Source organism: Oryctolagus cuniculus, chromosome 4 (genome assembly GCF_051225735.1).
Source record: "Oryctolagus cuniculus isolate XC-2025 breed Fujian yellow rabbit chromosome 4, ASM5122573v1, whole genome shotgun sequence".
NCBI lineage: Eukaryota > Metazoa > Chordata > Mammalia > Lagomorpha > Leporidae > Oryctolagus > Oryctolagus cuniculus.
Window position 1 is genome coordinate 149,313,081 of NC_142870.1, and position 13,309 is coordinate 149,326,389.

Consider the following 13,309-nt stretch of genomic DNA (forward strand, 5'->3'; position numbering starts at 1 on the left):
TCTTTGTCTTAACTTTTGCATTCTGCTTTATTCTCCTGCATTATTTCCAGAGGATTTATTAATGTTTTCTAAGCAAAAAAGGAAAAAAAAATGTTCAGTGAAGGCTTCCACATTTTAAGAGAGAGCAGAAGCTGAGAATTCCTTGTAGCAAATGCTTTTTATGCTTCCCCACCACATGTTAGAAAAACTTGAAAATATTGTAAACATAAATCTTAAAAGGTAAATTTGGAAATATGTAGGGAATTAGAGTGTGAAAGACTTTGGAAGACCTGTTAGCCTATACACATTTTTTAAGCAGGGAATTGGCAGGGTTGGTGGGTCACAGAAGTAGGAGAGTGAAAGAACTACCAGCTGAGGCCTGCCAGACCATAGATGGAATAATCAGTGATAATGTAGCCAGGCTGTGTTCGGGAGGACAGAGAGACCTAGTGTGGGTGACAAGGCAGAGCGTTGGAAATGATGCCCAGTTTTCTGTGTGCAGCAACAGGATGAATGTTGGTGCAATCTACTGTGTCAGAAAATGAATGAGTAGGCAATTTATAGATTCAATGCAATACCAATCAAGATACCAAAGACCTTCTTCTCAGATCTGGAAAAATTGGTGCTGGAATTTATATGGAGGCACAAGAGACCTCGAATAGCTAAAGCAATCTTGTACAACAAAAACAAAGCCGGAGGCATCACAATACCAGATTTCAGGACATACTACAGGGCAGTTGTAATCAAAACAGCATGGTACTGGTACAGAAACAGATGGATAGACCAATGGAACAGAATTGAAATACCAGAAATCAACCCAAACATCTACAGCCAACTTATATTTGATCAAGGATCTAAAACTAATTCCTTGAGCAAGGACAGTCTATTCAATAAATGGTGCTGGGAAAATTGGATTTCCACGTGCAGAATCATGAAGCAAGACCCCTACCTTACACCTTACACAAAAATCCACTCAACATGGATTAAAGACCTAAATCTACGACCTGACACCATCAAGTTACTAGAGAACATTGGAGAAACCCTTCAAGATATTGGCACAGGCAAAGAGTTTCTGGAAAAGACCCGGGAGGCACAGGCAGTCAAAGCCAAAATTAACTATTGGGATTGCATCAAATTGAGAAGTTTCTGTACTGCAAAAGAAACAGTCAGGAGAGTGAAGAGACAACCGTCAGAATGGGAAAAAATATTTGCAAACTATGCAACAGATAAAGGGTTAATAACCAGAATCTACAAAGAGATCAAGAAACTCCACAAAAACAAAACCAACAACCCACTTAAGAGATGGGCCAAGGACCTCAATAGACATTTTTCAAAAGAGGAAATCCAAATGGCCAACAGACACATGAAAAAATGTTCAAGGTCATTAGTAATCAGGGAAATGCAAATCAAAACCACAATGAGGTTTCACCTCACCCCGGTTAGAATGGCTCACATTCAGAAATCTACCAACAACAGATGCTGGCGAGGATGTGGGGAAAAAGGGACACGAACCCACTGTTGGTGGGAATGAAAACTGGTCAAGCCACTATGGAAGTCAGTCTGGAGGTTCCTCAGAAACCTGAAAATAACCCTACCGTTCGACCCAGCCATCCCACTCCTTGGAATTTACCCAAAGGAATTTAAATTGGCAAACATAAAAGCGGTCTGCACCCTAATGTTCATTGCAGCTCAATTCACAATAGCTAAGACCTGGAACCAACCTAAATGCCCATCAACGGTAGACTGGATAAAGAAATTATGGGATATGTACTCTTTAGAATACTATACCGCAGTAAGAAACAACGAAATCCAGTCATTTGCAACAAAATGGAGGAATCTGGAACACATCATGCTGAGTGAAATAAGCCAGTCCCAAAGGGACAAATACCATATGTTCTCCCTGATCGGTGACAACTGACTGAACACCAAAAAGGAAACCTGTTGAAGTGGAATGGACACTATGGGAAACGGTGACTTGATCAGCATAGCCCTGACTGTTAATGAACAACTTAATACATTATCCCTCTTAGTAGTTTTTTGTCTGTTCTACTTAATATGACTGGTTTAATTCTGTAATTAATACACAGTTATTCTTAAGTGTTGAAATTTAACTGAAGTGTGATCCCTGTTAAACATAAGAGTAGGAATAAGAGAGGGAAGAGATATATAATTTGGGACATGCTCAAGCTGACTTGCCCCAAATGGTAGAGTTAGAAACATACCAGGGGACTCCAATTTAATCCCATCAAGGTGGCATGTACCAATGCCATCTCACTAGTCCAAGTGATCAATTTCAGTTCGCAATTGATCATAATGAAAGGACTAAGAGTCAAAGGGAGCACATAAGCAAGTCTAGTACCTGCTAACACTAACCGATAGAATAAATAAAGGGGAGAGTGATCCAACATGGGAAGTGAGATACTCAGCAGACTCATAGAATGGCAGATGTCCTAAATAGCACTCTGGCCTCAGAATCAGCCCTAAAGGCATTCAGATCTGGCTGAAAAGCCCATGAGAGTATTTCAGGCATGGAAAGCCAAGACACTCTGGCAAAAGATCTCTGTGAGTGAGATCTCAGTGGAAAGAACAGGTCTTCAAAGAAGGAGGTACCTTTCTCTGAAGGGAGGAGAGAACCTCCACTTTGACTATGACCTTGTCTAAACAAGATAAAAGTCGGAGAACTCAGAGGGCTTCCATAGCCTTGGAAACTCATGACTGGAGCATAGGGAGATTACTGATGCCATAGACAGGAGTGTCAATTGGTAAAATCAACAACAGGAATCACTGTGCACTTACTCCTCATGTAGGATCTCTGTCCTTAATGTGCTGTGCATTGAGATTTAATGCTATAACGAGTACTCAAATAATATATTTCACTTTGTGTTTCTATGGGGGTGCAAACTGTTGAAATCTTTACTTAATGCATACTAAACTGATCCTCTGTAAAAAAAAAAAAAAAAAAGAAAGAAAAGAAAAGAAAAGAAACTATCAACTCCCAACTTGACTCTCACTGGGATTAAACATGACAATAGGTCTGATCTGATTTCATCATCATTAAAAAAAATCATCTATTATTTTTCACTTTATGTTTCTGTGTGGGAGCAAACTGTTGAAATCCTTACTTAATGTATGCTAATCTGATCTTCTGTATATTAAGATAATCGAAAATGAATCTTGATGTGAATGGAAGGGGAGAGGGAGTGGGAAAGGGGAGGGTTGCGGGTGGGAGGGACGGTATGTGGGGGAAGCCATAGTAATCCATTATTCGTACTTTGGAAACGTATATTCATTAAATAAAAGTTTAAAAAAAAAAAAGAAACATTAAAAGAAATTAAACCACTAAAACCTGAAAAAAAAAAAAAAGAAAGAAAATGAATGAGTAGGAATTAATTTGGATCCTTCTAGATAATTTCATTGTAGATCTATAAGGAGGCATTGCACAGGATCCCACAGATTTACAATCAGGATTTCTAGGCAGGACTAGTCAATAAAATCTGCCCCCTGAGGAAGGACCAGGCTACCTCTTAGAACCCCAATATTCTGAGGAAAATCTCTGATAGAAGGTACCCTTGACTGCCTTGATTTTATTGGAGATATGGGACTTTCTCACTAAGAATCATTGGCTTTAAATATAAAAATGATATCTCAAGTGCATGAGATCCTAGTCTAACCTCCACTGTGGAGGACAAAAAATCTAGACTTTCCTCCTCACCTAAGCTTGGGACCAAGCAGAGGCATTGTTGCCAATTTAATCCAGTAACACAGAGGATGTTACTTGGGAGCCCTTTTATTAGAAGTGAATAAGGGGAGTGGATGTTTAGCCTAGAGGTTAAGATATCTGCCTCCCACATTGGAGTCTCTGGGTTCGAGTCATTGTTCTGGCTCCTGACTCCAGCTTCCTGCTAATGCAGACCCTGGGAGGCTGTGGTGATGGTGCAAGTCATTGGGCTCATGCCACCCATGTGGAAGACCTGGATTGAGGCTCCTGGCTTTGACCAGGCCCACTCCCATCTGTTGCAGGTGTATGAGGAATGAACCATGGGTCTTTATATATATATATCTCCCTTCTTCCCACCCTCCCTCTCTCCCTCCCTCTCTCATCCTTCTCTCAAATAAATAAATGAATAAATAAATAAATGTTAAAGGTAATTCTTTTCTCTTGCAGTGCATAGTATGGGACTGGGATTCCAACGGCAAGCATGACTTCATTGGAGAATTCACCTCAACATTCAAGGAAATGAGAGGAGCAATGGAAGGGAAACAGGTACATGGTAAACCAAATGTGGTACTGTCCCCAAACCCTGTAGGATGCATTATTAGGACACTCTCTGTGATGCATCCTTAGGACTTAGCTACAGTTGAATATATGCGTAAGAGTGATGACAGGGAGCATAGTGGGATTTTTTTTAATTTTTATTTTTTGACAGGCAGAGTGGACAGTGAGAGAGAGAGACAGAGAGAAAGGTCTTCCTTTGCCTTTGGTTCACCCTCCAATGGCTGCCGCGGCTGGCATGCTGTGGCCGGCGCACCACGCTGATCCGAAGGCAGGAGCCAGGTGCTTCTCCTGGTCTCCCATGCGGTGCAGGGCCCAAGGACTTGGGCCATCCTCCACTGCACTCCCTGGCCACAGCAGAGAGCTGGCCTGGAAGAGGGGCAACCGGGACAGAATCCGGTGCCCCGACCGGGACTAGAACCCAGTGTGCTGGCGCCGCAAGGCGGAGGATTAGCCTAGTGAGCCACGGCTCCGGCCAACATAGTGGGATTTGAGTACCTAGATTCTAGAACTAGCCCAACACACAGCAATTGTGTGGTCTTGGTCAAGACATTACCCTCAATGGTTCAGTTCATTCATCAGTAAAATAAAAAGGTTAGAGGAGAATATTTCTAACTTCTTTTAGTTGTGTAGTCTTGGAAAAGCACTCTAATCTTTCTGTGATTCATTTTTCTCACCTAAAAGATAAGGGTGAAAATTGTACCTACGTCTCAGAATTTATGAAGATTACACGAAATGATCTGTGATAGCACCAGCAGAGCACCTAGCACATAAGTAGCATTTCCTAAATTGCTGCTGTTAGTAGTCATATTCTTTCCAGCTCTATATTTCCATGACTTGATGATATTGGCAACATATTTTATGCATTGAAGAAATTATTTTAACGCACACGCATAGTTTTTTTTTTCAAAATATATATCTTCCATGAACTTCTTGAAGATCCCTTGTATTCTTGTATCCATGGACTTCCCAAAATTTTTGCACCAAAATAATTTTGTCTTTTAATTTCCAACAAGATTTCTGAAGTTCCTTCCAATGGGTGAATGGATGGATAGAAGATAGATAGATAGATAGATAGATAGATGATAGATATCATCCATAACTTACCTGGTCAGTGTTCACCTGCTTGACTCCAGCTGTAGTACTTGAGTCTCTTTGCCTGAGAGCTTTCTCCGGCTTCTGGGGCTTGTTTCACTTATACCCAAAGCAAGTTAAAAGGGTAGAGGGAGATTTGACACCTTCCAGGAGACATTCAACAAGTCCTAAAGGGAGCTGGGGTATGAATGACCCACCTCCCTTGCCTTGGAGGTGGCAGAATTCTAGGATTGTGTTCTATTCCATTTCTCAGGGTTCTCCCACAGGAATGAACCCATTTGCCCACAGTGGAGACTGGCTTAATTAATGCACCCTGCATGGCTGCCTCTTTGTCTAGTTCCCTGCTTTTCTATTGGTGCTTACTGGTATTGGTACTTTCTTAGTATTATTTGCAACTATAGCCTTGCTGTGGATTTGCTTCTGGAGGAACTCCACCCAAGATACCTGCTGTTCTTACCCTGGAGTCTACTGCCCTCCTGAAGCAAAGATGAGTGACAGCTGCAGGTTCAGTGACTTAGAGATAAGACCCTGTGCCTGGTCTGATTACAGCGATTGACCCAGTTAATTTTCCAAGCCTCTTCATCCAGATGCAAGATCAGAATATAACCTTACTAGATGGTAGTGAACTAATCTTTAGAATTACAGTCTTCATCTGAACCATGAGCAATCATTTGTTGAACACAAACCTATGATCTGAAGACCCAAGGGTAGCTCTAGACCTGGCTCCCACAAAGTCTGCTATATATGCTTTGCTAAGTGCCCAGCACTGCAAGATTTTCAGACACAAAGACCTTCACCCCCAAGCAGTCATGCCACAATTAAAACCAACAGTAAGTTATATACAAATCATTCCTAGAATAACCAGGAATATAGCCAGAGAAATTGTTGCTCCATTGGACATGTAGAGCCAGGCCCTATGGAGTTAATAAATCAATGCTAGTTATTAACACCATCTTCTGGAGTTCTGAAGGATTTTATAAAGTTTTGTTCAGTTCACCTCTATAAGCAGAAATAACAAATCAATATATAGGAAAGATTTCATCTTTAAGCCCCTGAGATAGTATTAAGAGTAAAACTGTAATATACAACAGAATTTCAAAAAGTTCATGGAAACTGGAATTAAAAGATAAGCTTATTCTGATGCAAAAAATATTGAAATCCATGCATACAGGGATTCTTCAAAAAGGTCATTGTGACTTTTTTCATGGAAACACTATACACAGGTTTCAATTTCTTTTAAACCAAAATAATCGTGTCCTTTAATTCACTTTTCCATGAACTTTTTGAAGCACCCTCATGTAGTATAATTGAAAAAAAATCCTGATGCTTTCAGATAGAGATGGATCTTAAAGCTTCACTGAGGAAAGAGTCATGTGCTGCTTTATTTTTCTGTACCACAGAGATAGCAAGAAACCCCCCAGTTGGTGCAATCACCCAGCCCTTGGAACATTTGCCATGTGGAAAATATTCCCTTATTTGTTCACTCTACTGTGTTTATTAAGTAGTGCCCACTGGGCTCCAGGCTTTCTGCCAGGCTCTAGAGATGTCATCATTTACCATCCTGACATGGTCCCAGCCCTCCCACTGGAACTGAGAGACTGGTGAGAGTCAAGCAGAATAGAAATGCAAATCAAAACCAAATCACAAGAAATAACGAGGATGAAATTACAGCTTGTGACACATGCTATAAAACCAGGTTAATATAGAAGTGTGTGTGCAAGAGAGATCATCTGAAAAGGTGATTTCATCATTAAGGATGAGAATAAGCCAACCATGTGATAAGCAAGAGAAAAGCATTGCAAGCACAGGGAATATCCCTGCAGAGGCAGGTGGGAGATATTAGGGCAAAGTGGAAGACCAGGAAAGAGGTCGTACTATCTAAGGTATAGAGGGTCAAGAAGCCATGTGTGGAACATGGTCAATGGCAGAGCAAGCAAAAGAGATTCTGGTAGATAATTTTACATATGATGGAAGCATGATCACATTGTGCCTTCCAAAATAGTGGCAATGAACCCATTTAAAATGGAATTCAGTTGAAATTAGGATCTCTGTCCTTAATGTGTTGTACTATGCGAATTAATGGTAAAACTAGTCTTCAAACAGTACTTTATACTTTGTATGTCTGTGTGGGTGCAGTCTGTTGAAATCTTTACTTAGTATATACTAAGTTGATCTTCTGTATATAAAGATAATTGAAAATGAAACTTAATGAAGAATGGGATGGGAGAGGGAGTAGGAGATGGGATGGTTGTGGGTGGGAGGGAGGTTATTGGGGGAAAAGCTGCTGTAATCCAAAAGCTGTACTTTCAAATTTATATTTATTAAATAAAAGTTAAAAAATAAATTCAATTAATTAGTAACACTAGTCACATTTCAAGAGCTCAGTAACCATGCAGCAGGGGCTACCACATTGAATGGCACAGTGCGTGATATTTCCACCATTGTCAAATGTTCTGTTGGACAGTGCAGCAAAGGGTTCTAAGTTAAAAACTGATATAACTTATTAAAACTGTAGTTTATTAACTTAATTTCTTAAAAGATTATTTTGTCTGCTGTGTATAGATAATCAATTACAGGGGCAGACAGTGATGCTGGAAGATCTGTTAGGGTGCTAATACTATTGATAAGACAAAGGTGACAATGGCTTGGGTAAGGAAACAGCATTGGAAATAGAGAAAAGATTTAAGAGACTTTTTAAAAACACGTTCATTTTCAAGGCACAGTGTGTGTGTGTGTGTGTGTGTGTGTGTGTATTAGAGAGAGAGAGAGAAAAAATATATGTCAGGGCCGTGCCAACTGTAAGCCAGGAGCCTGGAACTCCAGGGTTTCTCACATAGGTAGTAGGAACCAAAGTACATGGGCCATCATCTGCTGCCTTGCAGGTGCATTAGCAGGAAGCCGGGTTGGAAATGGAGTAGCCAGGACTCAAGCTGCACACTTTGATATAGGATGCAGGTGACCCAAGAAGCAGCATACTCACCGCCTCACAAAGTCTGCCCCATTTTGAGAAATAACTACAAGATCTACTGAGGGATTGGACATGAGGGAACAGATGGGAGGGGGACAGGATGGATCAGGGGTAGAGGGGGAGATGGTGCCATTTCCTGCAATGAGGAAGCCCTGTGGCAGGGAGGTTAGTTTGTGAGGAAAGTTCAAGAATTAGGTTCGGAAAGAAGTTTACTTATAGGTGTATTTTAGGAGACATCAACAAAGAGAGCTCTTTGAAGTCAAGAGAATTCATACATGCACCAGGAAAAGAGGACAGAAAGGAGAGTAGAAGAGGCTTGAGCCCCGAAGCTGAAGCATCCAGGTTCCCATTTTGTGTGAGAGCCCTGGTCCTGAAGGTACAGTGTAAATTCTTCATTAATCCTGGAGCAACAAGCATAAGCATCACAGCTTGATGTGCCCCAAGGGGAAAATTATAAAAACAAATAGGATAGCTCCTCCAAGAACCTTCTAGATGGAAGCCTTGTGGTCAACACACAAGCTTTGTGGGGAGGCTAGTTACCACCTGTTGATCCAGGCAAACTCCTTCTCTTCACTGATCTTCATATTTCATTGTAAAATTGGTGATGGTGAGAGCTAAAAGTGAGTAGATGTCTTGTGGATGATGTTCATCATTCTTAACAGATCTCAGAATCTTTACTTCATCCAAGATTGTATTGCAGATATCCTGCTAATTGAAGGAATTGTGGTAAACACCGATTGTAGATGACAAAGGATTAGGCACAGCTAATTTTTGGGATTTTTTTCTTCCAATTTTAATGTAAATCCCTAGCCACTTGTTTATACTGTAATATTAGAGAAATTTTGTGGGGAAAGGCAATTCGTTTTGAGGGTTGAGGAGATACTTTGGATGCTTTGTCTATAAATGCCAAATCGATGTTGATACGGGATAGAATTCTTGCTTATCAAGCCCTGTGCACCTTGATAGCAAATGAAAAGAAAACCAAATGGAGAGAAGGAAAGACAACGACTATCTTTTGTTGGTGGACACATTAGGCTTTTTAAAAAAGAAAAGAAAAGAAAAACATGGTTAGAGATCTGATTTCAGATTCCACTTTGAGGTATCTCTCCTCCAACTTCTCTCTCTCCCCACCAAGAATCTCAGATTCGGAGGGAGTGATAGGGGTTCCTAACCCAGAACAGGAGTCCTTTCTTCCAAATCCTTATGTAGTTGTCCACCCCTTGCTAGACTTTATCCATTGAAGAGAAACTACTGTACTAGTTATCTATAGCTGAGTTCAAATAACCAAAACTTCCCACCTGAAACAGCAGTCATTATTAACTCACCATTCTCTGGATTGGCAGTTTCTTTTTTTAGGGCTTATGTGTTTATTTGAAAGGCAGAGAGAGAGAGAGAGAGAGAGATCTGTCATCCATTGGTTCACTTCCCAAATGGCCACAACAGCTGGGGTTGGGCCAACCAATACCAGGAGCTTGGCGCTTCACCTGGGTCTCCCACGTGAAGCCCAAGCATCTGGGCAGCTTCCACTGCTTCCCCAGGCACATTAGCAGAGAGCTGAATCAGAAGTGGAGCAGTCAGGACTGGAACTGGTACCTCCATGGCATGCCAGCCTTGCAGGTCATGGCTTAACCCGTTGCACCACAGCACTGGACCCTGAGGATTGGCAGTTTGAGCTGAGTTGACCCAGAACAGCTCTTCTGTGCTCCACATGGTATTTGCCGAACTCTCATGAGTTTGTATCTTGGCAGCTGGAATGGCTGGGGAAGTTCTCCCTGGAGGCCAGTGTGACCTTTTCACATGGTAGCAGAAAGTTCTCAAAAGTAAGAGCAGAGTCAGCCTCAGTCCCTAGACCTTCCTGAAGGCCCTGCTCGTGCCACATTTGCTAATGTCACCTGACTGAACATCAGGGGAGGAGGAAGCATGCACCTAGAGGTACTACTGCCAGTGCACCCTTTCACATCAGCTCCGGAAACTGCTTGTGTGCAGCACTTCTAGCTGTCAGAGTGAAATGTTGTCTCTTCAGTGGAAATCCAGGATCCACCATAGGATGGTGGTCAGAAATATTCAACCGTTCTAGGATGTTTGACATGTTTTGTCCCATGAAATCCTCTGTGTGCCAGGAAGGTTGAGAGCTATTCTCTTAGTGCCTCAGCTCCAGCTGACATCCCAGTTCCCAGTTACTACTGAGCTCTGATCTTAGGCCCCTTGGAGACCTACTGTGCCACTGTTGTGACAAATACCAATCCATTATTTTAGTTCTCAGTGAAGTTCTATGTAAACTCATCCTTGTCCCCACCAGCATCCAATTTTCTTCAGTTTTCCTACCTTGTCGGTCATTTCCCAGGGATTAAGATTAATTAAGAGAGTCTCACCCTAAAGTGCCCCACTACTGTTACCACCTGGAGACCATCAGTCACCCCTCCTACCTGGTTTTCCACAGCATCACCCAGCAGCTTGGCCCCAGTGAATGATTTGATCTCTTCCTGAATAGACTGTCATGCTGTGATGTTCTTGTTGCAGGTGCAGTGGGAGTGCATCAACCCCAAGTACAAAGCCAAGAAGAAGAACTATAAGAACTCAGGCATTGTGATTCTGAATCAGTGCAAGGTATGTCTACAACCCCCTCTTCCAGGAGTGTAAAGCTAGGGCTGTCAGGTTGTGTGGTTAGAGAGACCAAGTGTCTAAAAGATGTGATCTTTCTTTAAATAGAAGTCAGAAATTCATTGTAGTAATGCATGTACAATGAGAATGTTGAGCACAGGTAGTCTTGGAGCTACACAGCCAAGTGCCTCCATCCCCTCCTCAGGGCAGGCCTGCCCCCAAAGGCAGAAGAGATCTGGTCATAGGTCAGGCTCTTCTCTGCCCACGGCAGCGCCAGAGGGAGAACTGAGAATGGAGGTAGCCAACATTTCATGAACACCAACTATGGAGCTGTCAGTGTTCAGTGCTTTCTATATGGTGACAACCCATGTTGAAAGGCTACAATGTGAACAGGTCAAGTATAAAAGACTAAGGGGCCTAGAAGCTCTTCCCAAGAGGACCTCAACTTTGCAGAGACTCTCTTTTGCTAATAATTAACATCTGCAATCATGCCTGAGAACAATACTTCCACTAGTTGTGACAATAACTTCAGTAAGTTCTGTTTAACAATTATTATAACCCTGAGATTTCTTCTTCAAATGAGATCACATAACTAGTTCAGAGTCATAAAAGTGGTAAGTTTAAGAGCTGAGATTTTAACCCATGTCTATCTGAGTCCACTGGACAGGGCCTAAATGTTGTTCAGAGTATTAGTATATGGTGTTGGCATATATGTGCCATAAGATAGGATTCTTCTACCAGACTGGCTTCTCCATGGCTTCCAAAAGCCACAGGGTTACACCCCAACATAACAAGACAGTAAAGGGAGAATCTGACTATTGGGGCTTGAATAGCATGTGCACCCCTTGAACCAGTCTCTGGGATTAGAAGATACTGTAGGCTGGCGCCACGGCTCACTAGGCTAATCCTCCGCCTAACGGCGCCGGCACACCGGGTTCTAGTCCCAGTCGGGGCGCCGGATTCTGTCCTGGTCGCCCCTCTTCCAGGCCAGCTCTCTGCTGTGGCCAGGGAGTGCAGTGGAGGATGGCCCATGGGAGACCAGGAGAAGCACCTGGCTCCTGCCATCGGATCAGCGCGATGCGCCGGCCACAGTGTGCTGGCCGCGTCGGCCATTGGAGGGTGAACCAACGGCAAAGGAAGACCTTTCTCTCTGTCTCTCTCTCTCACTGTCCACTCTGCCTTTCAAAAAAAAAAAAAAAAGAAGATATTGTATTATTAGTCATCTGGGCCATTGTTCTACAGCAAACATCAAATGCCTCAGCATAGCCTGCCAATAGACATGTGCTACCTGGAGGGAGTACCTAGGGAGACTAACAGTTTGTGAATTGGTCTCTGAGAACCTTTCTTGAACATTATATGGAATCTAAGAAGCAAAGGAAAAAAATCACAGTTACTGAGTATCCAAATAGAAGGATCCAGACTGTGAACTCCAGAACTGTAGGTACTGTGTCCGTTTCTCTGATCACTATGTCCATAATAGGTGCTCAATACTTGTTAAATAAATTCGTTACTTAGTATAGAGTTAATCTTATGTGTATAGAGTTAATTGAAAATAGAGCTTAATAAAAAAATAAAAATGGGAATAGGAGAGGGACGAGGAAGAAGCATGGGAGAGTGGGTTGTATTTATGAAATGCATGAAGTTTTTATGCCTTAAATAAAAGAATTTCTGGAGGAAAAAAAGAAATAATAAGCAATGAATGAGTATAAAAAATAAATAAAAATTAAAAAGTTGTAATCATTTTGAAGAAAAAAATAAACATTTTACAATTACTAGAAAAAAACAAATGAATGTATGAATATCACCAAAATACAAGCAGCAAAATCATAAAGAATCATACATTAAGACCAGAAATCAGTAAGGTGCATGAGAAGGCAGATGATGGTAGTCAGCAGAAAGCAGCAACAACCACACTGACTTCTACTGTGGAGGTCAAAAGGATCTATTCTATGCAGTCCAGACTTCCACCACTTGAGTCTCAACCCTACCATTTCATAAATATGTGGCCTTAGCCTTAATTTCCTCAACAACAATTCTACCTTCATTGGATTGTTCTAAGAATTAAATCGATTAGGGGTATCGATTTTTTTTAATTCACAGGCTTTTATTGGAGTTCCGCTCCTGGGCGAGGTTCCATGGCCCCAGCAGAGCAACAGAGTGGGGGCCAGGGAAGTCGCGCATCAGAGATTGGGAGAGCTTTTATAGATTCAGGGCATGGGGGTTAAAGGTTGAGGCGGGTCTGATCCTCACTGGTTGACCTTTAGGCACCCGCAGGGCCCTTGACAAGAACTTTCTTCCCCGGAAGTAGGCCTCTCTGTTCCCGGAAGTGTAGGCCTTCCCTCCTTGCGGATTCCAAAGCTACCATCCCAACCTTTTGATGATAGGAAAAGGGG

At 42.0% G+C, this 13,309-nt stretch overlaps 1 protein-coding gene across 3 annotated transcripts in view; it reads left to right on the forward strand.

The window, feature by feature from the left end:
• Positions 1 to 13,309, forward strand: part of CPNE4 (copine 4) — a 531,073-nt gene that overhangs the window by 474,602 nt on the left and 43,162 nt on the right. For all 3 annotated transcript variants that reach the window (XM_051818460.3, XM_002722063.6, XM_070072817.2), the window contains exons 8-9: positions 4,145 to 4,243; positions 10,836 to 10,922. In XM_051818460.3, coding sequence (XP_051674420.1) covers positions 4,145 to 4,243; positions 10,836 to 10,922 — 186 coding nt within the window. The remainder of the gene's footprint in view (positions 1 to 4,144; positions 4,244 to 10,835; positions 10,923 to 13,309) is intronic.